The sequence below is a fragment of the Neofelis nebulosa genome, chromosome 1 (genome assembly GCF_028018385.1).
Source record: "Neofelis nebulosa isolate mNeoNeb1 chromosome 1, mNeoNeb1.pri, whole genome shotgun sequence".
NCBI lineage: Eukaryota > Metazoa > Chordata > Mammalia > Carnivora > Felidae > Neofelis > Neofelis nebulosa.
Genome location: NC_080782.1, coordinates 41,155,768 through 41,181,086, shown reverse-complemented (window position 1 = coordinate 41,181,086; position 25,319 = coordinate 41,155,768). Strand labels below are relative to the sequence as shown.

The 25,319-nt window shown below is 41.6% G+C and overlaps 1 protein-coding gene across 1 annotated transcript in view; it reads right to left on the bottom strand.

Moving 5' to 3' along the window:
• Nucleotides 1-10,968: 10,968 nt before the first annotated feature.
• Nucleotides 10,969-25,319, bottom strand: part of SNX18 (sorting nexin 18) — a 29,953-nt gene continuing 15,602 nt past the window's right edge. The window contains exon 2 of the mRNA XM_058719550.1: nucleotides 10,969-13,682. Within this exon, the coding sequence (XP_058575533.1) occupies nucleotides 13,429-13,682 (254 nt within the window). The 3' untranslated portion in view covers nucleotides 10,969-13,428. The remainder of the gene's footprint in view (nucleotides 13,683-25,319) is intronic.

Here is a 25,319-nt window from a genome sequence, read left to right as displayed (position 1 = left end):
ACTCTTTGCTGACAGTGTGGAGCCTGAGATTCTCTCTCTCTCTCCCTCTCTCTCTGCCCCTCCCCCAAGTGCATGAGCATGTACTCTGTCTCTCAAAATAAATAAATATTTTTAAAAAGAGTAATAATGGACTAATAATAAATCAATGGATTCAGGTCCAATTTTATGAACTGTTAGCAAGAAAATGTCCATCATAGGGTATTTCCTTTACTACTGATTCTGTGCCACATCTTTACTCAACAACTGATGTTACTTACAGAATCCAGAAGAGATCAACTTTTGGATCATGGGCACTTCTGTGTCCCATCAGCTTCTTAATGTCAACACATGTCTGATTTGTTTAGTTTTCAAATTCTGTAGTACTAATTGATTTTTAACAGCAGGACTCGCAAAGATTTAAAACATTAAACTATTCAGAACTGGCCAGGGTGAAAAGAAATAGGGGCTCAAATACAGTGCTAGTAGAAATGTAAGCCTTTAAGAGGGCAATTCAAAACTTTTTGTAACTCCCTCCCCTCCCCTTAACTCTGCAAGTTAATTTCTAGTTAGTTTATTCCACAGAGATGGTCGTACAAATGTTCACAGATATATGACTGCGGTAAACTGAACAATGGTCCCTGAGAAATGGCTACATCCTAATCCCCAGAACCTGAGAAATTGTGAATATGTTATGTTCATGACAGGGGGTAATAAACACTGCAGATAGAATTAAGGTTGCTAATCAGCCGACCTTAATATAAGGCACTGCTGGACTATACCAGGCGGTCCTAGTACTTAAATGTGTATTTAAATGTGGATGAAGAAGGCAGAAGAGTCCACGTAGGAGTGATTCAATGTTCGTGTGAAAAGACTCAGCCAACATTTGCTGGTCTTTAAGATGGAAGGGAGCCAGAGGCCAGAGGGGATATAGCAGCTTTTAGAAGCTAAAAAAGGCAAGAGAAAGGATTATCCCCAAGAGCCTCCAAAGACAAAGGCAGCCCAGCTAACACCTTGATCTTAGCTCAGTGAGATCAGTTTTGGATTTCTGACCTCCAGAACTGGAAGGCTATAAATTTGTGTCGCTTTAAGTCACCAGGTTTGCGATAATTTGTTACAGCAACAAGGACCAATACAATGACTATAGATCTTCCGAGTAACATCATTGTGACAAAATTTGTAAGCAACCCAAAGCCCATCAATAAAATCCAAATAAAATATGTGTCATTACTGTGGATGCCTTTTAGCAAAGAGACAACTACTTGAGGTAACCTCTCTCCCTGGTTTTGGCAAGTGCTTGCTAATCAGTTTAAAATAAAAGAGAGGGGAAATAGAGCAAAGAATTCAGTTAATAAATGGACCTGCTTGTAAATGCACAGCAAATATAACACAACACTGAGATGATAGTACCTTTGGGTCACGCAGTCTTATCTCATCCTTACAATAAATCTATAAATATGCCAAGCACTGTGCTAACCATGGGAAAGTACAGAGAAAAGAAGCTGACTGAGTAGAGAAGGGGGAGAAGCAGGCAAGAGAATTCTATTAAATGCAAGAAATGCCAAGGCAGAGGAAAGTATGGGCACCTCGGGAGCACAGGGAGGCGTACCTAACTAAGTCAGGGTGGTAGGTAGGACAGGGAGAGCTGCCAGGAGGAGGAAATGCCTGAACCCGGTCCCATTGGACTGGGAGCAGGAGTCAGCCAGACAAAGAAGACTTGGAAGGCCTTACTGGCAGAGGAAACAGCTTACAAAAGGCTAGCTGGCATGATGTCCTGTGTGGTGTGTGTGGGTGGGGTGGCACAGGAGAAAACCAGTAAACTCGAAAACGCTACACAAAGACGTTTACAGAATTAGCTGTTTTGCATTCTCTGAACCTCAGTTTCCACGACTTCATAATGGAATCATAAAACCTTCCTTGCAGGAAAGGATTCAGGGATCTGCCCAGAGTCTCGGGGCCAGAATAGGAAGAGCTGGCTCGTGGGGGTCCCTGCCCCACACTCTTTCCTCCAGGCCACGGCTGCTCCCAGGACAAGTCCCTCTGCCCAGGCAGGCTGGAACCATTTCCGGTTCTCTAAAGCCTCAATGGATAAAAAAATGAAAGCTATTTTGTGGTATATTTTAATCATTTATATTTAACAGATCACTGCTCTTAACACATACAAAATACAATGAAATAAAATTGTGTTATTCAAATGGATGACAGACTAAAATTATACTAATTCATAGTTCATTGCAGGCCATGTGTTCTGGTAATGGAACATTTAAATTTGTATAATGAATGTTTTCTTCTTTCAATCCCTTCACTGATTGTCTCTGACTCTCCATAAAACCTCATTTAGAGAGAATCTTTGAGCGCCTTGGAGAATGAGAAGCCTAAGCAGCCTGCCAGTGCTAGGCCCTGTTTATACTGCCTTTAAGAAAGAAAGCAAAATTGTGCATCAGAATTAACGGGGGTGGGGGGGGGGGGAGGGGGGGTGCAAGATAGGGGGTGGCAGAGTGGAGGGCTTTTAAAATATACTAAAGCCTGTGCCCCACTCTCTAGATTCTGATTCAGTTGGTTTAGAGTGTGGCCCAGACACCTTTAATAGTTTTGGAAGTTCCCCAGGTGATGCTCATGTGAAGCCAGGGCGGAAAAATACCATAGCTGAATGTAGGCGAGACTGACAAAGGAATCCTTTAAAGTTTTATCAACTCATTTGCAGGTATTTGTTAAGAGATAAACAATGGGAAAAAAATAGATGAGCAAAAGGAAGTTTCAATAAAAAGTCTCACGGAGGACAGACAATGGTACAGGCAGAGGAACCCTGGCCAGCAGGCAGAACACAAGGCACAATGGAGGCCCAACCACAAAGAGCAATAGACCAGATGTTTGCACATTAAGAGAGTGAGAAGGAATCCAGAAGAACTGGGAAGTCTGTTAAAGTTTGCCCATTCAGTCTGCAGCATCGTGACCAGGTTGTGATGAGGTCCCCGGGGTGGATAGAGAGGCAACCACTGGGCCCTCAACCCCTGTGTTGGAGGTACCAGCGCTGGGCAGAAGGAGCCACTATGGCAACCAGGCAGACATAACTGCACTGAGAGAAGAAAAGATCCTCAGACCCTGACCAGGATGGCCAATCTACAGCTGAAATATGGGTAATGTGGCCCTAGAACCGTAGAAGTCAATTTTCTGTGTCAGACTTCTCTAGTCAGGCTACCATACCTCGGAGGCAGTGATGAGGTGGCCCCTAAGAACTTAAGAGTATTCTTAGAGCCGAGTTATAAAATTAATATTTAATAATCAGAAGAATCACTCTAAGGAGAACAAATGGCTCTTAAATCAGAGCAAGATAGATCATTAAACTATAAAGTAGGAAGTTTTCCACCAAAAGGGCAGTCATCAGCCATGGAGGCACAGAAAACAAAAGAAGACACTGTTCTTAGGCTTGATAAGCTCTACACTGGGCACACGGTTCCCTGGTCAAGGCACTCAATTCGACTGTCCTCAGTCTCCACTGCTTCCACTTTAGTGTGGGCCCCCATCATGTCTGGATTATCATGAAGTCTCCTAACTGGTCTTCCTGTTTCTGCCTTAGCTGCCTCCATAGATCATCCAAAGTGACCCTGTCACACATGAGGCAAATCATGGTTTTTTTCTGCTAAAACCCCCCAGGAGCTCCCCATCTCAGAAAAGAAGCCAGAGTCCTCACAACAGCCTCCATATATAACCTTCTATGGCCTGGATCCTCCCCACCTCTGGGATTCATCTCTTCCTGCTCAGCCCTGTACCCACCACCACCTCTCCCCTCTACCCCCATTCCACAGTACCTCCCTGATGGGCTTCTAACATGCCAGTTATGCTCTCCTGCCTCAGGTCCTTTGCACTTGCTGCTGGTGTTCCAGAATGTTCTTCCCCTAGGTATCCATATGGCTCAACTCTCGAGTCCTTCTGGTCTTTACCTCAGGTTAGAAGCCTATCCTGGCCACTTAAAATAATAAATTCTCCCACTGCTCACTACCCACACCTCCCCTCCCCACTTTATTTTTTCCCATGTCACTTATCACCACCTATATATTACATATTTCACTACTTTGATTATTATTGGATTTCCTTTACTGGAATGTAAATACATGAAGGCAGGGATCTGGGTTGGTTTTGTTCATTGCTGTATTCCTAGTGTCTAGACCAATGCCTGGAAATTAGGAATTCAATCGATATTTGTTGACAAATGAACAAGTTAATCGAGCCAAGTGTCTGGGGTATCTCTGCTGTGCCGGTGGCTTCATCAAGCTTTTGAAGCAAAACGACTCAAACGTGAGTTGATGTTGGGTAACTACCTTTTCCACAGCAACCTCTCGATGATGATGCTTTCCCATAAGGTAGGGCAGGAGAAAATATGCTGGTCAGAAGACATGGGGTCTGGTCCCACTCAAGGGTTCTGCACTGAAGGAGTAAGAGAACCAGCATGAAATTTATTAGTTTTTCGTCTCACTCAGGGCTTCAGGCTCCACAAACAGCTTTGATGGTGGTGAATCCCCGGTCTCAACCTGTGAGATGCCCCAGCCATCTGCTCAGAGGCCAGCCTTCCTCATGATTCGTGGGGCTCAGCTTGCGCTTTTCTTTCAACTCGCCCAGTTGTGTTGAGGGAGAGCAATCAGCAGTAACCTGGCATACAGGGATTTGACACTCAAAACAACAGTCCTTCACAACTGGCTGGGCAGGGCGTGATGTGCGGTCACGTGCCACGTCGCCGAGGTGCAGATTTGAGTCCGGCAGGCTGGGGCACCGAAGCAGGCCCACAGCTGAACAAAGCCGGCACTGTGGCCCGGCTGTTGTCTCCTCCTGTGGCCGACTCCTCTGGCCGCTGGAAGTGTAACAGAGGTCTGTCTGTGGAAAACTGCCCTCATGAGCAGCCCACCGCCGGTGCTGATGGTGCAAACGTGGAGGGCTAGCATCTTGGCATTTCGTTTCCTTCTTAAGATGTGGTCGGTGTCATTCAAAAACCTGGTGAGTCAAGAAGATCGTCTGTTCTCCAGACCACAGTTTTTCGGTCTTCGCGGCCTGTGCCTAGCACCTCCCAGGAAGGAGGAAGTCAGGAACAGGGCTTGTCTTCAAGGGGACTACCACACCGCCTCCTTGGTGCTCCAGCACGTCACCCTGTATTCTCAAGTAGGTTGTACAGTGGTTGATAACACACGTCGCGGAGTCAGGTGCCCCTGGAGTCAGGAGGCCTGGGTCCAAATCCCAGCTGTGCCCCTCTCTGGCTGTGTGATCATTCTGTAATGTCTATAAGCCTGTCTCCTTGTGGGTAAAGTGGTTTTGCAAGAGAGTTCCCTAGATCAAATAATGCAGGTAATGGCAGGTAACAGAACCAAACCTGGCACATGATGAACACTTAATGTCTAAGCAGTAGGAAGAAGAAGTAGATCTCAGCCCAGGACCTGTGGGTACTTAGCTGCTACGTGCCAGCACCAAAGTGACAGGGGTGTAGACAGGGGATCAGACACTGGGGTTGGAGCACGGTGGAAGGCTTCGCAGGACAGGGGGTGAGATGAGGGGCTCTGATCTCGAAAATAACAGCCCGCCCCACAGAAAACAACAGACTATGGTTTCCCAGACTATCTCTCCCTGTACAGTCTACACGTTCTCCTGAACAGCACACATCCTAACGCTGCGGCATTTCAACAGGGAATAACACAATGAAGACTGACTTGGCCGTAACTGTGGGTCCACCTCCCGTACAAGACTGATCCTTCTATGCTTGTACAATTTGCTTCCAGGTCTGGAGGCGTTTACAACTTTTTTTTTTTTTTTTTTTTGCTAATGCCTCTGTCAATTTTAAAATTTATCTTTAGTTATTTATAATCCAATTTTTATTTTTTAAATGGAAAATACATTCATTCAAATTCAAAAGATACGAAGGTATACAAGAAAAATCTTCTGCCTACCCTTGTCCCCCAAGCCATCTAGTTCCCAGATCCCAAAGCAAACAATATTACCTTGTTACCAACTGTTTCCATCTACTGACAGAAACAATCTATGAGTACATAAACAAATATATTTATTTTCTCTTTAAGTTTATTTATTTGAGAGAGAAAGAGTGCATGCAGGGGAGGGGCAGAGAGAGAGGGAACGAGGGAATCCCAAGTAGGCTCCATACCATCAGCACAGAGCCGGGCTCAAACTCACAAACTGTGAGATCATGACCTGAGCCCAAAGCAAGAGTCGGACACAACCAACTGAGCCATCCAGGAGCCCCTATTTTCTCTTTTACTCAAGGTATAGCCTATAAAATATTGTTCTGCTTTTTTTTCTTGAAAAAATTCCATATTGGTATATAAAGAGCCTTCTTGTCTTTTTTTTTTAAACAACTGACACCTACAGCTTTTAATCCTTCAGATAACTATGCAATTTATCATGAAATCACCTGTCAGCATGAGTACCTAAAAGGCCAAATTTCCTTTTTCGTGGATCTCAGAATAGGAGCCATTAAAAAGCAACATTTTTCAAGAAAGCCCTATTTCTGGGATTACAGGTTTCACTCTCCCTGTAAATACTTTGGTTCAGATGAAGAACATAAGCCCGTGGACTTGTCAGCGTCCCCCAGGTGCAGCCGGGGGAAGATGTGGCTGGCCCCTGCTAACTCCAGTTGGCTCACAAAGCAGTTCACAAAGGGACCAGGTGATAAAGAATGATCAAAACTAGACTCAGGATGCCAACACATTACACTGAAACACCATCGGTTTTAGGCTGAATCTAATTTGCTACATCCTAACCTGTTCTTTTTTTTTTTTTTTCAAGATTTTTCTCCCCAAGGGAACCATTCTGAATCAAAAATAAAAATTGTATTTTCTAAAACTGCTAGGTTGAACAAAAGCAGAACCAAGTGGCCTGATCAAACTTGGTCTAGGCCAGTATTTTATTTGATTCAGGGCATGGTTACTTCAACAGCCACCCAGAGGCATTAAATTCAACTTCCCAGACTGAACGCATTGACCATCATTTAGAAATGTCTGTCAGGGGCATGAGGTCAGGGCTGAGATACTAAACACTGAGCATGCTGCCCTCAGAGTCCTAGGCGTAAAGTTCGTATTTTTAAGGTGTGAAAGCAGCAGGCGTCAGTATAATCGCGATTCATCTGGTGAACAAAAACAGAATTCTGAGCTGTCCCCGGCAGATATTTCTGGTAAGAGCTACAGGACAACTTTCTAAACCTACTGGTAGTTAGCTCTTTGGGACCAAGTGGACAGCGGTATTGAAAAGAGGTTCCCTCTGGAGAGCTGAGCTCCTCACCACCCTAACAGGAGGAATTTGAGGAGTCTGGAAATTGGTGAAGTTGGCTTCTAGGCGGAATATGCCAGGACGCTGTACGAGGGTTCTGGGAGCAGGAACCCGGAGAGGGGTCTGGACCTGGGGCCGGGCTGCATGGGGGCAGAGCGAGCCAAAGCAGGTAGAAGGTGGAAGAGCTGTGCCGAAGGCAGGATCTCCTACCTTAGAGCCATGTGTGGATTCCTCAGTTCTCCACAGCAGAGCTGATATGGCTAATGGCTAAAATTCTAACGGCTAAAATCCATCTTACCCCTTCTCACATCCTCACGGAGGATCTTTATTGTTCTTACACTTGGCATGCCTTGGGCTCAGGGATTTTTGTCACTCAATTCTCACAAGATTTCTGTGAAGGGGATACTATATCCCACTGCAGATAGAAAACGGTCACAGAGAGATTAAGTGACTAGCTCAAGGTCACACAGCGTCTGGGAACATGGCTATCATCAAGTACCTACTTGTAGAATTTTTGTCACTTCCCATGTTTATTATTTAAAAAGGGAGTACTGAGAAGTGGTTGAGGACTTCACATACTTGTTAATCTAATACTCTCAATAATTTGATAAAGTCTAAGTAGGCCTATCCTACCCTTGAGGAAACTGAGGCTCAGAGGCGAGTTGGGTAAACTGAGGTCTTTCAGAGTGGAGAAGCTAGGCTGTGACCCCTGGCATCTCCTCTCTTACTGTAATGCTGGGTCAACTTCCCCACTATGCTTGCAGATAAGTCCACTGACTCAGCAGTTATGAAGCCCTAAGAGACATTTCCTGGAGCAACTGAAAAGTTAAACCTCTATTCAAATAAGGTCTGATGCATCATCTGGGCCCTCAAAGTTAGAGAGCATTTCCAGATAGGCTTATGGGGCTCACAGAAACAGAACACCATGTTTTCTAAGTCCTTTTGAAGGTAGCTTCACAATTGGAGCTTGAGGCAATTGGCCTTGTCCTAGGCAGACTTCTGGTACAAATTCACCCAAGGAAGTTAAACTGTTCTCAACCCACGTAGGCCCCTATAGCAGTTTTGGAAGCTCCATCTCTGCCACAGGCATGATGGGATTGAGACATTCTGGGAATAGAGCCAAGCGGGGAACTTGTGATCCCTAGAAAGGCTGTAGACATGACCCAATCCCAGATTCACTCCCTCCCCCCGCCCCCCCCCCACCCCCCCCCTCCCCCGCCAAGCTCAGACGCCTGGGACAGAGGTAGATACTTGGCTGGTTTCTCCAGGTTTCCTGCTCCTAGGTCGCTAGCATAGCATCCTTCTGTACTCTGCCCAGAAGTCTATTCCATCACTTCCCAGGCCTTCCTGCATGCAGCATTCTGCTGCTGCTACTACTTGTGACCAAGCGGAACTTGCCACAGCTAACTGTGACCCTGACCAACTGGAACTAAACATTTGACATTAGTTCCTATGGTTCTGCCAAGGCCATTTTTATGGCAACTGAAACCTGTTTATGTTTGCACAGAGGTGGAGTTAGAGAGAGGGGAAACCATTGGGTTTTTGTTCCTTTTCTTCTCTCCCTTAATATCACTAGGGAAACATTAATACCTTGCCTGCTTCCTCCATTGAGACAGAGCAGAGCGGCGCATCGACAGCCAGGGACGCAGTGACAGGACCACAGACTCTCATCTTTCCCAACAGAAATGACTGCAAAAAGGAGACTTTCTAAGCCTCCCTTTGTGCCTTCGAGCCCAGGGCACAAAGAGCAGAATCCCTGTCAGTCCAGCAGTGGGTGGGGACCTGGGAAAGTGTTGGGGTTCCTGAAAAGCAGGGAAATGGCATCCAATGTAATCCAGTTTAAATTAGCATTGGCTTAAGCCAGATCCCCATCTGACTCTCGGCTCCATCACTCAGTTGATGTAATCTTGGGCAAAAGATACGAGGTATCTCTGATCCTTTTCATTAATCTATGAACAGGAGATGGAATCTCCAGGTTTATTGTGAGGACTACCAGATGAAGTCCATATTGAGAGGTCCCAACCATTTCCTTTCTTCCCTCACACACACTTACAGAGAACCCATCCCACCACCAATCCCACAGGTGATTTGTCCAGCTTGGGTCAGGTGTCCCCCACTGGCCTAAGGAACCCAAATAGATGTCTGGGCCATTTTAGACATACCGGAAGATACTGAGAAAGCCAAGCCACGGGAAGGGAAAAAAAGAATAAAACAGACTCATAAAGAAAAGAAGTTGACAGATTTACAAACCCCGCATAGAATGCAAGCTTAGTTCCAGAGGGGACTTTGGCCTCATGTGGGATTCACCAGGTCCCTATACTCATCCATGATCCTTTATATCTTGAATTAGGATGGTTTGAGCTGGCCTCTTTCTGGAAACCAACACAACAGACCCCGGGAGAGACTGTGTGAATTACTTTACTCACACACTTATTAGGTATGTGTCAGACTCACAGTCACTATTATTTCAAAATGATTCACTCACCGTTTACTGCTATGTGCTTAATAGTTACATAAGATACTAACAGAAGCAGACCCAGTGGGACGACAGGGATGGCTTATGGTTTTAAACTAGTCAAACTAGCTAGTTTCACAAACATTTTCTATGACAGGCACAGATGGAAGCTTAAGACCATGAACACACTCTTCTATTTTTCTGTATAAGTCTTTCACATTAAGTAAACGCCTCCTTAACTACTGGAGAGAAGATAATTATAATATTCCACTGAAGCTGAGAAATAAAGCAAACTTTGTTTATTTCTTTAAAAGATAAGGACTGATCTGTACTAATCACAACATTTTGAAGGAAAAAAAATGTTCGACACTTTTAGTCTATAAATAACTAATACCCTAATTTTTACTTCTTCTGTTAGCCAAAGAGAAGGCTGCAAACGAGAAAACTGGATAATGCTTATTGATTTAAAAGTACCAGACATGGTAATTTGTTTCTGAGGAACTGAAAACCTAAGTGGAAAAAAAAAAATGCCTATAGCAACGAGCTTGGTAAAGAATGACATTTAAAGGTTGACACATAAATTTTACATGCTTGACTTGACAGACTACATTTTTCAAGTCCTTAATTATGAGAACAGCAGCAAAACTTAAGACAATTAAAAACCAGCACTGAAGAATCTGCTGTGTTGTTACAAATACACGTAGGACATCTGTGTCAGTGAAGCCCAAAAAACGAATCTATTCTCAATGACAGGAAAACCTCAGATTGCGAGTAACTCATTCTGCGAGTGTTTCACAAGCAAGCAAACATTCCTAATAAACTTTAACTTGATAAACGAGTGATGTCTTGCAATATGAGTAGTCCGTGATGCTGAACGACACATGCTCACCACTGAGTCAATGGTTCTTGAAATCTGCTTTGATATACAAGTGCTTTGGATTACAAGCATATTTCTGGAATGAATCCTGCTCGTAAACCAAGGTTTAACTGAACTGCTCTATTTAAGCCAAAGGGCACGGACTCTTGTTTCACTTTCAAACGTGTTCCCTCGTTCTGGGTTTACACTGTACCTTTAGGTACAACAGACTGGGCGAATAATGGGGGTTGTATATAATGCACGGCTGCAAAACCAGTCTCACTGCATGACAATTACAGCACATCAACAAGTCCGTCTGTAATTAGAATAGCAAAACCAGCTCAGGCGGACACCCTCATGTCATAAATACATCACGTATCAAAATTATAAATTATAGAAATAAAGACAAATAATGGCATGAAGGGCATGATAGTTTATTTTTTAAAAAATTGTACCACACTGATCATAATGACCAGCATACACATTATGATGGCTTTTCTCTTGGGTATTAACATTGCAGTATTTTTGTATACTGAAATGTTTCAATAGGACCAAGAACGTTAGAGAAATAAAGATCTTAGATGAAAATGAACACTAATAACTCTGATGTCCTACCCCACAGAATTCATTTAAACCCCTTATGAATCAGTGGCATTATAATGTTATGTAGTTATGAAGAACAAAAGTTCTCTTCTAAGCAGGCAGCATGAACTTATACCTCCTTGTACTTTGATTTTTAGTTTTTATAATTTAAGCTATGTCCACGCTGGCTAAAGCACAATCATAACAAGACACCTCAGATAATTTCCATGCTACCACTGCACATCTTTAGTGATTTTACTTAAAAAAAAAAAAAAAAAAAAAAAAAAAAAAAAAAAAAATCAAACCACCATCAAAATAAAGAGGCAAATAAAACTGATTTTCAAATAATTTGAAAAGCATAGTGCTTATCTGTCCGATACAGACTCAAATTTAAATTAAATGCTATAATTATAATCTCCAAACTTCTGCAATAAAATTAACATAGATATATGGGTTTTTTTTTATAGAACTATATTTTGCAATCAACAAGATAAAGTTACTTTTTAGAGAACGATATATTTGGTTACAATTCCACAATTCCACGTATCTGTAATAGAAACAAAGCCACATGATGTTAAATCTGGCTCTAAGTTACCTAAGGTATAAAAATTTGATCAAAATTACAACACTCTGATCTTAAAAATTCAACCCATATGAGATTTTTTTTAGAATAAATGTGCTTTGAGTAATTATTTCAATAACCGTTTCTTTTTTGAGTGTCTGAAAACTGACCCTGTCTTTTTTAATCAGTGTGACTCACCAATATTTCAAATTGACCTCTTTACTTCTGTGTTACCATTTCAATATCCAGGGATTTGTGAGGCAGCATAAGTTTGACTTCATAAAAACAGTAGATACTTTGACCTTTCAGTGACACTTTTTCAATCTGTAAACTCAAGAATCACATTATTTATAGCTCAGCAACTATAAAAACATGGAGATTTTGGCATTTGAAGCCAGAATCTCTTTGTGCTTTTTAAATTAAGCTGCTTTTGAATCTTTTTGGTATTTATCAGCCATTCATATTTCCCTTATAATAGAAGAATATATTTAAAATAATTTTTAAGGTTAAATGTCCTGGGGGCTTACAATATGAAAAAAAAAAACACATTTTTTTTTTTCCTTCAGCATTTGGAATAGTAGTAATTATTTCTGGTCCCTCATTAGATCAACCAACGCTACTTTCAATCACGTATAACACTGAATTTTACAGACATCCCTGAAAAGTTTTTGATTAAGTAAACGAGTGAATCACAGTGGAGTCTCAATCAGTTAACAGTGTAGATCATTAAAAAAAATAATAACACACACACACACTGAATATTAAAATCTTCAAGATAAAAAAAAAAAAAAAAGAAAGAAAAAGTAAAGAAAACCCTCTTAAGAATTAAACCAGGTATGTGTCATCACTGATTCTGTGCTTGTGTCCCCAACTGATTAGACTCCTCCTTCTCTGTGTTATAAGACATGTTGGTTTCGATCTCCACGCCAAGTTTCTAGGACACTTGCGTGAAGAGGCTATGCTACTACAGCATCTAAGGAGCAGAGTGGCACCATTTTATTCCCTAATAGATTTCATATTCCAAGATGAGCATCAGGTCTCCCTCAGTTGCCCTCACCAGCGTATGTCGGGAGACAAAACTTGCCAGGCAAACTGATGACAGCTGACCGCCCACCCCGCCCCCAGCGCCAATATGAGGTTACCAACAGGTTTGTCATTGTATGCACTGGCCTTTCACTCTTTCAATCAAGAAAAGTTGTGGTTACTTACAAAAAAAAAAAAAAAAAAAAAAAAAGGGAGGGGGTGGAGAAATGAAAAACCAAGAGTTTAAAGGCACAAAGTCGCATAGCTGCTCTAGTTGGAGTTTGTAAACAGAGAATAGGTTGAATTTAGGTAATCCCAATCTATGAGAGTAAAAAGGCATCCGCAGCAGGCTTGTATCCAGCCAGCTTCTTTGAGACCCTTCATGGGTTTTGAGGTCTACAAAGTATGCACTAAAATACCCATACTTCAAAAAGCAATAAGGCAAATAGTATAATCATTATTCCAAAAGTTACAATGGTAGTGTAGGCATACATAGTATAATTTAGTTACAATGTGTGGTACTGTTTCTATTATATAACCATATTAACTGTTTCTTTCCTACGTAATTATATATTCAGCAGAGCTTCAGTTGAACACAAAACCATCCTTGTACCACCACTGATAGTTGGCAATAGCTCTTTGATAGCAGTTTTTATTCTGCTGTAGAAATATCCTTGAACTGAAAAAAGTCCACAACCCAATGTCCAGTCATTAAACACTATCATATTTGTGAAGAGCTTCTTCCAACTTCTGTGTCACTTTTTGGAAAAATATTATTTGCTGTTGTAAGAAATGCTGCATCTGTGATTTAAAGTCTCTTACTCGAATTTGATGGAAGTGGTGAATTTCAGCCAAAGTGGCAAAAGAAATAGTGTTACAGCGATCTTGAATGCCATCAGCCTTTTGGACCTCCATCTTCCCTTCTTCCACGTGTCGCCTACTCTCCTTTACTTTGGTAAGAGCTCCTGTAGTTAAAAAAAAAAAAAAAAATTAATTAAATATATATATATACACATACACACACACACACATATCCTAACAACATAGCTACATAGCGAACAGACTCCTGCATTATAAATACTCGCCTACACTATTTCAAGCCTTTTGGAACTTAAAGGGATGAGTGTTATTACTTATTAAAAACAAAGGAACCTGATAGGGTTACTGAAAACACCACCGTTGCTGCAATTTCACTTCTCAAAACTAGCACCTGCCATTGACCAAGTACCTATAACAGGTTTCATCTCTTCCAGGGAGAGATACTATACGGAACAGATAATAAACTGCAAGTAATGGTCTCTAAAAATACAAACCAAGAAACTGCGATTTTCATTTAAGAGAAAGGGTGTGACACCATTGCACACAAATATATTAAGAAAGCTATCTATAAACACAATGCCCCACAGAAGATGCAAATCTGCTTCCTCAGAAAGTCTCACTGAAGAGATACCGTATAAGACCCTAGAACCACACTCTGAAACTTGTTAGTGCCAACTTGGGTTGTATTTTAGAAATTATTCATGTCATGAAGGGGACTTGGAAATGCGGACAGTGTACAACTGGAGGCCACCCTCACTGGGGCTGGCCAAACTTGTGTCTTATTGGCAATGAGGGGGCCATTCGGTGTTCTATCAGGAGACCCACACCTGGAGCATAGGCCTGTGAAGTAAGAATTTGCCACCTTTTCTTCAGGGCTGTAAGGACCAATGAGTTTTGAGTCTGCCCTAATGATGATCTGGGAATGAAGCCAGAGGTGTCATAGCCTCTTGTCAAGAAATGTCACCAGAGGAGCACCTGGGTGGCTCAGTCAGTTGAGCATCCGACTTTGGCTCAGGTCATGATCTCACCGTTAGTTCAAGCCCCGTACTGGGCTCTGTGCTGACAGCTCAGAGCCTGGAGCCTGCTTCAGATTCTGTGTCTCCCTCTCTCTCTGTCCCTCTGCCACTTGTGCTCTCTCTCTCTCTCAAAAATAAACATTAAAAAAATTAAAATTAAAATTAAAAAAAAAAAAAAAAAAAAAAGGAAATGTCACCAGAGTATGTACAAGGGAGAAGGAAGGGGACGATCACTCTGGCAGGTGCCATGTGAAGACACAAAAAGCCAAGGATATTTAGGGGTAGGAAACAAAGGACCTTCATGGGTTCTTGGAAAAGAATGATGATCAAGTTCAAATCATTTGCTCATGGCCACCTCAGGAATTCAGCCTTCCTGGCTCCATCTAGCACTTATTCTACTAAACCATGACGAAGGATGAGAGAGAAACCTCTAGCACACCTGGCTGGGCAGTCTTCACCATGATGACACCAAGGGGACAAAAGAAGGGAGCCTGTTTAGGAGGAGGTGGGAAAGCTGAGGAATTCCGTTTCAGAAATATTCAGTTTTAGCTAAGGATGAAATACACAAGGGGAAGAGCCCTGTTTCTAAACTTCTTCAAATCTCCTAAATAATACAGAGTTAAACCTAGCATTACATAAAACCCTTGGAAGGTAAATAGTGTGTTTGTTTTGGGGGGAATTTTTTGACACAGCTCAAAGACCTGAGAAATTAAAACCCACCAACAAGTGTCACACATACATATGCAGGTATGTGTATACATTTTAATTTATTTATTTTACACAAGGTCTTTAAGTGAAAAGCAGTAGAGACCCCACTTAACCCCATGGCAGAGACGAGGGGTCTCCTCTGTAGAGAGAAGTCATGGGCATTAACACGGCTTCAATTCCACTTGACCAATTCCACCAGGAAGCCGTCCCTTTAAAGTGTGGTACTTTTCACTCTTCTGCCGTTGCCCCCTGGCAGGGGAGCAAAGCCATAAAATCCGCCTGCTTGTCATTTATATCAAAGAGAAAGACCTCCTCCCCATAAAAGAGAAAGAAATCATTTTTCATAGCAAATTTATCTTTCTTGTATGTGTCCATCTCTCACAAGTTACATACAAAAACTGAAGTTGAAAAGACCAGGAAAGCAAAATGAGACAGAATTAAAGGAAACATTTTTTAACAAGACGACTGAGAATATGAAATTATAAAATGCATGTTTAAAATGGCAAAGAGAGAGAGAGAGAGAAAACAGGAAGTTAAGAGAAAAGTCTCAGGTAATTTGACTATTTTATGATGATTCCACTCGCAGGTGCCCAAGCCCACTGGGCACACACCAAGGACATGCAGCATCCTATCCTGTGCCTCTGTGACATGTCTGTGCACACGCTGCCACACTGGTAATATACTCCAAGGATCACTCGTTCTAGTCATCAGAGCCTGTAGAGTACAGCCCTGCATACGGGGGCTCCGAAGCCTGGCCCAGAGCTGGGTGAATGTCCAACTCTAAATGGCAACCATATTCTTAGAAACTACCCCCATGATACGGCACTGCACATCATGCATCTCTAAAAACCAACTTAAAAGGGAATGAGTCTCAGGTGTTTGCAATTTATCACATGGGCATACATTTTCAAAATTCCTGGACCCAACAGCAAGTATTAAATCTTGCTGAGGCCTAAGGACCTTTTGCCATTTAACACCTTTAAGTGTTTTAAGTGTACATCTTGAAAGAGCCAACGGGAATTTAAGACTCATTTTTCTCCCAATTATCAATTTAGTAAGTCACACAAATGTTCCTACCTTCAAGTCCCAAAAGGCTCAGCCCTGGGGCAAGGATTTGATTTAACAAATGTTTATGAAGGACCTGATGTCTACAGAGCACATTGCTAAAACAGAGAGATTCAAACATTTCAGCATCAAGTCCCTGCCCTCCCTCCCTTCCTTCTCAAGGAAGCCACCTGGCAAAGCCCACAGAGGACAGGCACACAACCAGGACATGAAGTGAAACAGGACCACAAAGTATGTAATTCTGCGTGGGAGTTAAATATATCTTTCTCGGGGCGCCTGGGTGGCTCGGTTGGTTAAACGTCCAACTTCGGCTCAGGTCATGATCTCACGGTCTGTGAGTTCGAGCCCCGCGTCGGGCTCTGTGCTGACCGCTCAGAGCCTGGAGCCTGTTTCAGATTCTGTGTCTCCCTCTCTCTCTGCCCCTCCCCTGTTCATGCTCTGTCTCTCTCTGTCTCAAAAATAAATAAACGTTAAAAAATTAAAAAAATAAAAAATAAAAAATTAAATAAATATATCTTTCTCAAGATAACATGTGAAATCGTGTCACGAGGGAAAATGCTCAGAGGGCCTACTACATGCCAGGCACTGTGCTGAGGACAAGGTTGGGCGTGGGAAGTTGGCAGGAAAACAGGTATATAAAAACAATAAATAGTAGCTTCCCAAACCAGTAAATAATATATGCTAAGCATTATTCTAAAATTTGTATGGAACCACAAAAGACCCCAAATAGCCAAAGCAATCTTGAAAAAGAAGAACAAAGCTGGATATATCACAATCCCAGATTTGAAGACATACTAAAGCTGTAGTAATCAAAAGAGTCTGGTACTGGCATAAAAATATTCACATAGGTCAAAAGAACAGAATAGAGTCCAGAAATAAACTCACATTTTTATGGCTAATTAATCTATCACAAAGGAGGCAAGAATTTACAATGGAAAAAAGACAATAGTGTTGGGAAAACTAGACACCAAAACAATGAAACTGGACCACTTTCTTACAGCATAAACAAAAATAAACTCAAAATGGATTAAAGACCTAAATGTGAGATATGAAACCATAAAATTCCTAGGGAAAAAAAAACACAGGCAGTAATTTCTTTGACATCTGTCAAAAAAATTTCTAGATATGTCTTCTCTAGCAAGGGAAACAAAAGCAAAATTAAACTGTGACTATACCAAAATAAAAAGTTTTTGCACAGCAAAGGAAACCATCAACACAAAAAAACAACCTCTTAAATGAGATAAAATACTTGCAAATGATATATCTGATAAGGGGTTAATATCCAAAATATATAAAGAACTTCTACAACTCAACACCAAAAAATTAAATAATCCAATTAAAAATGGGCAGAGGACCTAAACATTTTCCCAAAGAAGACATGTAGATGTCCAACAGACACATGAAAAGATGCTCAACATCACTAATCATCAGGGGAAATGCAAATTAAAATCACAATGAAATATCACTTTATCTGTCAGAATGGCTAAAACCAAAAACACAAGAAAAAACAAGTATTGGGAAGGATGTGATGAAAAGGGAACCCTTTTCTTGGTAGGAATGCAAGGTAGGAACCTTGGTGGAATGCAAATTGGTGTAGCTACTGTTGAAAATAGTATGGAGGTCCCTCAAAAAATTAAAAATAGAATTACCATATGAGCCAGTAATTCTACTACTGGGTATTTGCCCAAAGAAAATGAATACACTAATTTGAAAAGATATATGCACCCTTATGTTTACTGCAGTATTATTTACAATGGCCAAGATATGGAAGCAACCCAAGTGCCCTCAAGAGAAGAATGGATTAAAAAGATGTCTCTCTCTCTCTCTCTCTCTCTCTCTCTCACACACACACACACACACACACACACACACACACAGAGGAATATTACTCAGCCATAAAAAAAAAATGAAATCTTGCCATCTGCAATAATATGGATGAAGAAGGTATAATGCTAAGTGAAATAAGTCAGAGAGACACAAATACCGTATGCCTTCACTCATACATGGAATTTAAGAAACAAAACAAAGGGAAAAAAGAGACAAACAAAACAGCCTCTCAAATACAAAGAACAAACTGGTGGTTACCAGAGGGGAGGTGGATGGTGAGGATGGTGGAACAGGTGAAGGGGATCAAGAGTACACTTATCTTGATGAGCACTCAGTAACGTACGGAATTCTGAATCTCTACGTTGTACACCTGACACTAATGTAACACTGTATAATTTTATTTGTATAAAAAATATATATAGGGCATCTGAGTGGCTCAACTGGTTGAGCAACTATTAATTTCGGCTCAGGTCATCATCTCAGGTCGTGGGATCGAGCTCCCTGTGGGGCTCTGCACTGAGCATGAAGCTTGCTTGGGATTCTCTCTCTCTCCCTCTGCCCCTCTTCCCCTAGGCACTTCTCATATACTATCACTAACCCTACTGCAATTTTACAACAGACATTACTCTTATTTTCACAAGGAAACTGAAGAAGCTACTCCACCCCTTTGAGCATCAAATTTGCCAGGTAACCAGGTAAGATATGGAGATGAGATGTGAATGCACGATTGACTTCAAAGTAAACACTATTTAGAAATATTTAGAAAAGAAATTAAAGCCTGAATGGGCAAAAAAGCCAGGTGGACCTAGGTGAGCAGGGTGCTGGGGGATAAAAGCTGGGCAGGTGAGGATCATGTATTTCTCCTTCTTCTCTCTACCCACTCCCCATCCCCCCACCCGTGGCTGAGGTTCCTGCACCATAAGCCACCTCCCTTATGAAGTCCCTGGCTTCTGTTTTGATATACAATTCAGAAGGCCTTGTGAATATGTAAAAGAACCATATAGGTTTTGAAAATTTCCTTCTGGAATCTTATTTAACCACATTCAATTCACTAATTGTGCCTGTAAAGCAATTTAATATTTATAAGATGTCTGATCTTCTTGTCTTGGTAACAACACTTAGGTGCCACAAAACATTGAAAAAGCAGCACATATTTCATGATTTTGAAAAATCTAAGCCCAAATATACATGGGCGGGGGCGGGGGGGAAGGCATCTCTTTCTCTCTCTTGTTCTCACTATCTGCCTAGATCATATAGAAAGATTACATAAATTAAGAACTACAACCAAAAATAGTAACATACAATCCCTTTAAGGATATATAGGCTTTGCTTCTTTGCTCTGATGTAGTTAGTCATCCCAGAAAAAAATATTTATTTGGCAAACTAGGAAAGACAGAACAAATCATTGAGGAGAGTAAGTACCCAAAGGCCAATTCCACTTGGAATTCTGGTTTAACCCACTTAATGCAATTCAAATCCATTAGCATAATGTATCAGGATTACAGCAGCAAGATGACAGGAGATGTAAGTGACTTTTTTTAAAAAAGAGACATAGTTCCTGTTTTAGGGAGCTCAAATTATTTTTTAAGGTGACTTATGTGCCTAAAACAATGAAGGACCTATACAAAATGGCATATATTAACTTCACAGAAGTACAAACAGGAACTGGTTTGTACACTCACTATACATAGTGAGTGCCATGTATAAGCAAGGAAGATTAGTCTCCACAAAATTGTACCATAAATTTACAGCAAATTTATTTAAAAAAATATTTTTAATGTTTATTTTTGAGAGAGAGTGAGCACAAGCTGGGGAGGGGCAGAGAGAGAGAGAGAGAGAGAGAGAGAGGGAGGGAGACAGACACAGAATCCAAAGCAGCTCCAAGTTCTGAGCCTTCAGCACAGAGCCCAACAGACTTGAACTCACTGAGCAGCGGGATCATGACCTAAGCCCAAGTCGGCCACTTAACTCACTGACCAGGCGCCTCTAGAACAAATTTTAAAACAACCTCTTTTAATTGAAATGTAGCTGACTTACTCCCAGATCTGCCTTCAGAAGAAAGAAGATTAACAGTAAAACAGGTTGACAGCAATATACTTTTTAAAAAATCATTAAGAGTTCCTGAATATATCCTGAGTTGAAGTGACAGCAGCCTAGTTCCTCCTCTGAGTATATAGCAGCTGGCTGTTAAAGTTCAGGATGAAAACAACATCCTAAACCAATTTTAAAAATAATAATAAAGTTACCTTTTGTAAAATATTTTGCAAAGTTTAAAAAATATATTATTTCTTTTAAGAAGAAAACCATTTTGGTCTTAAATATTCATCTCACAACCCTCCAGCTAGTTTTTCCATAGACATTTAACACACAGGAAGGGTTTAGTGTGATTTCTTTCTTACAAGAAAGATAAAGTCAAATTACTCAGTAAGCTAATTGTATAAGTTAACTGACGAGTTTATTGCCTGAGAATAAGCAGGAGAAAAAAAAAAAAAAGTAACATCTTAAACAGCTCAAGCTGTCCATGTGAACAAATTGCAAGGGTGTTTAAATTCTTGGGGACTGACAAACAGAACTGCTTTCTGAAGACCCCAGAAGCTTCCCTCTACCCTATCTCTACCCACTGTGCTTGTAAGCCCTGGGTCCTGTCAAGATGAACACAGGAACATATTTTTCCAATAGAACTGATATTACAAATACTGGTTGGAGGTGAATGAAATAGTATTAATAGAACTAGAATTTGGGTTTTGTCATAAGTAGTTATGTTTCCACAGTTGATTTGACAATTCTCAAACTGGGAATTATCTGTACGTATTTCTACACTTCACATATTTTCATATTGAGAATTTTAAATATCACAAGAAAGGCAGAGATAGACAAATTTTGAATCAGGTGTAGCCCCTAAGGAGTGAAAGTTTGGAGAGAAAAAAATATCGGGACAGAGTTAGATCAGTACACACTTGCTACTTTTAGGATCGCTTTAAAAATTGGTTTGTGCTGCTTAAGGAGCAAAAGCAGAGGTTCACTGTAACCAGCTGCGAGCTGTAATGAGGCATTACTGCATCATGTAAGCATCCTCTCAGCTGTACTGGTTTTTACCAAACCCAAGAGGAGCGTAAATAAAAGCCAAAAGCGTTGCCCAGAATCTAAAGAACAAAGCGAACACACATTTTTATCATAGAATAAATATAAAAACAGGCAAAGGTTTTCAAAATCTCTACCTTTTAAGTGGCTGATTTAGGAGGAATCTGCCTCCTGCCAGCCCCCTCCCTCATAAACATCACACCACCACACTGCTTTCAAAACAGAAAAAGGAAATGAAAGAATACAGCAGAGACATTACACAATAAAGTCTAAGGTACAAAGTGGTCACTGCTGGATTAAACAGGAGACCTGGTAATATTCATGGTCAGGACAACAGTTTTAAAACAAAAGAAAATTTAAATAGGAGTGATCAGAGGGAAAAACATTTTAAACTGGGGAATATAAGTACATCATTATGAAATTGTTTCTTGGGCTAACAGACATAGGTAGTTGCGTCTGGAATATGCTATGAACTGAGTAAGATTTTATTATGAAAAGAGAACATAGGCAAGTATTAAATTCTGAGATTAAATAAGAAGGGGCTGACCATACGGAGCAATGTGAGTACATTCTTCCCAGAAAATAAATAGCCAGTAGAACGGTAACATAGAAGGAAATAAACTTGTGAGAAGGTAACACATGAAACAGTGTATGTTCTTCAAACGTATTTTTAGGATAGGAAAAAGTTATTACTGAAAGCAAGGCAACATATTTCAACCATTCCCCATTACTATGCTCCCAAATAGGCAAGGGTAAGCCAGCTGCGCTCCAGGACAGGGGCTGGGTCTAACACAGTTGTTTCTCTACCTCAGGGAGTGCTGTGGAAGGAGGCAGAAAGGAACGCAGAGAAGCCTCCTCCCCAAAAGGCTTACAGGTTAAGAATGAACTTTCAATTGAGCACTCAATTATTAAATTAGCTGGGTGAAGTATTAGAATTTCTCCACAAAACGGAAAGTTCACTGAGGAACCAATAACCCTAAGACTTGATTGCAAAAGGGGGAGCAGGAACCCTGAGGACTTCCTTCTCCTCACTCCACCCCTGACAAGATACCCACTGGAGAAGTCAGTAGGGCTGAGTCTGAGGTGACAAGGGCAGAGCCGGTCCCCAGAGTTTGTTGTGAGTGTGTGTGTGGGGGGGGGGGGGGGGGGGGGGGGGCTGGCTTTGTTTTTATTGTTGTTGTTGAAGAGCTCAAAGGACCTTAGAAGAGTCTTTGGTACAATTTCTCTCAGTCTTACCACTAAGTGGCTAAGTGGTTTGTCCAAAGTACCACAGCTAGCTCATGACAAAGAATCCCCAACCCCTACCTGCCAGCCAGTCCTGCCACTTTGCATTTAACATTCCCTGCAGGGCCTCTGCTGCACTCCAGTGAAGAGGGTCCCTCCCTTTCCACACTGGGAGTGATAAAAGGAAAACTAAACCAGTATTTTTTCACTTTGCTTCGGGACCTGTTATTAACAAAATCTCCTGGACTTCTTTGGCATTGTTATCTGCCTCTGCACATGCAAAATTCCCAACAGATTCATGCTTATACTTACTGCAATTGCCCAGGCTCAAAGAGAGGCACTCTGCCCCCTTCCCCATCACCAAAGTTCTGCAGAACTCAGGTCCTAAATTCAATCCCACCCCTCTCTGACCATTTTCTTTGAATCTTACCAGTCTGAGCCATCTTGCACAGTTTTAAGGCACGCTCAGGCTGGAAAGAGCGAAGCATGAAATAACTACATCCTGGTTCATAATCCATATGTACTCAATTTCCAAGGGACTACATTATGCATGTTTCTAAAGAATACAAAATAATTACAACTAAAGAACTTAATCATATGACAGGGCTCATTAATATTATAACTCTAAAGGACTCCAACTCAAACAAATTTCATTTTATAGATTAATTATGATCCAGGAAGTCAGCACTATTTTCAAAAGCATCATATTATTTACATAGCATTAAATTATTTCCATCAGCAAAAACTGCTTAAGGAGCATTTCTGTGTCATTTTGGTGTTTGTAAAAGAGCAGTGAAGGTCTGGTGTCATCCAGCCAATGAGCACGAATCAAGGGCCCACTGCAGGCTGAACTAAGCCACCAGCAAATGTAGTCAGTCATAGTACACTACACTGTATTATTTCCTTCTGATTTCCAGAGAGACATCACTTTCCCGGCAACTTCTGACCCAGCAAAGTGAGATGGGCGTGTGGGGTGGGGAGCCTCTCAAACACTTTCCTGCTTCAGGCATTTTAACCTGGGAGAGCCCTCAACTCAGTGGTAGAAGTTGTGTGGCCTCCTTTCAGCTTCCCTCTCTGTGTCCCTCTCTTCCACCTCCTGGGCCCTTCAGAGCTCGCTGGCTGCCCCAGCTGCCCCCCACCTCCAGCTGGGGCCAGTGTCAGCACCTGAACTTTGCCTTCCTTTCCTCAACCAAATCTCTTACACTCAGTATGTTTTGTCCCTCCTAAGACCAATTATACAAAAGGCCTAGTCACTAAGCAACAGGGATCCAAAGGCTACATTTTCTCCCTTTTAAAAAAACAAGAGGAGGAGGAAAAAAGAAGCCAGCACTTTATTTAATTTTGAAATCATGAATGTGGCAAAAACATTAACTAGATTTTCTGTCTTCCCAGGGCCTTGCCCCAGAAAACCAAAGCCACGGTGTGGGGGACAGAACAGGAGGCTGGCTGAAAGGCAACACAGCAAAGTAGAAGTTGCCCAAGACTGGACTAGGCCTGTTTTTCTTCATTCCCTCCAACACATAAAACTTTGAAAGAAAATGCTAATTTGGTCAACGTGGCCAATTTGCTCTTATTCTCTCATCACTGGTCCCCACACCCTCTCATCCCTGCTAACTCCCCATTAGCTTCTGCCCCACCCCCTTCCTTCCTCCCTTTCGGTCTCCACCCACCCACTGGTTCATTACTCTCTCCCCTTTCTGCTCCAATATTTACTTTTTGGTATTTTTTTTAATAAAACATCTCAAAAAATAAAGGCCAATATGCACTTAACAGAGAGAGGCAGAATGGCTGTCCATCCAGGCAAAATAGTCTGTGAATCATACCACTGTGCAAATCTGTGCTCTGCACTTTGCATATCTCTTTTCCTTCTATTTAACCCCGAAAGAAAAGCAATTATCACTCCCATTTTCAGAGGTGGAAAGTGAAATTCAGGAAAAGTAAATAACTTTACTGAAAGTATCGGGCTGCATGTGACCTGGGTCTGCCCAGCTTCTCAACTCAAGTAGTTAGTTCCCAACTGAGACTGTCCCACCCATGACCTCAAAGACCCTCAGAGGAGCCCCAACACAATGCACAAGGGTAGCTCAGCGACAGGCCCCTCAGAAGCCACATCTCAGGGATAAGCAACCCACGAACCATCTCCGGGTTCTCAAAACTCGATTCCTGAGTCAAATCATCCCCAGTGGGCTCCTGGTTTAGAGGACAATAATAACCTCCAGGGGGTGCCAATAGTAACACTGAACTTAAGTCAGTGAAAGCAATTTTTTGAAGGGACTAAAGGTCCCTACAGCTGAGAACTATCAAAATCCAAAGGTAAAATTAATATAAAATTCACTCTCAATTCATAAATATAATAAATGGCAAAGAGAACTTTTCAGTAATTTTAAAAATGAGGCTTCGAAGAGAGTCAGACACAAGGGTAATGGACTGCAAAAAGAAAAAAAAAAAAAAAGCCTGGCTGCCAGATGATGTAAAAATCAATCATTTAAAGAATCTAGGCCTCTGAGTTTGGTCTGGTCCTGAGATAGTTTGTTCTAGGGAAAAGCCTTGTGCCATGCCGACGAAGAGGCCCTTTCAGCTCAGCTCCATGCAGCAGTCAGCGAACGTGGGAGGGCAGGAATATGGCAGGAGCAATGGGAGCACTCACTTGAGTGTACCTTACATCCGAGGACTGCTACTAAGCACATACCCCTGCCGTGCACCCTGCTCCAAAACTGAAGAGGGGAACCACACGATTATACCTCTTGTGGCTTACTGGACAGGACAGATGGCTCTTTGCGAGAAAATTTTATATAAAGCTTCTTGTGTTTCAGCTTATATAGAATACCAAATATGTGACAAAGTTACCAGGGTTGTAGATTC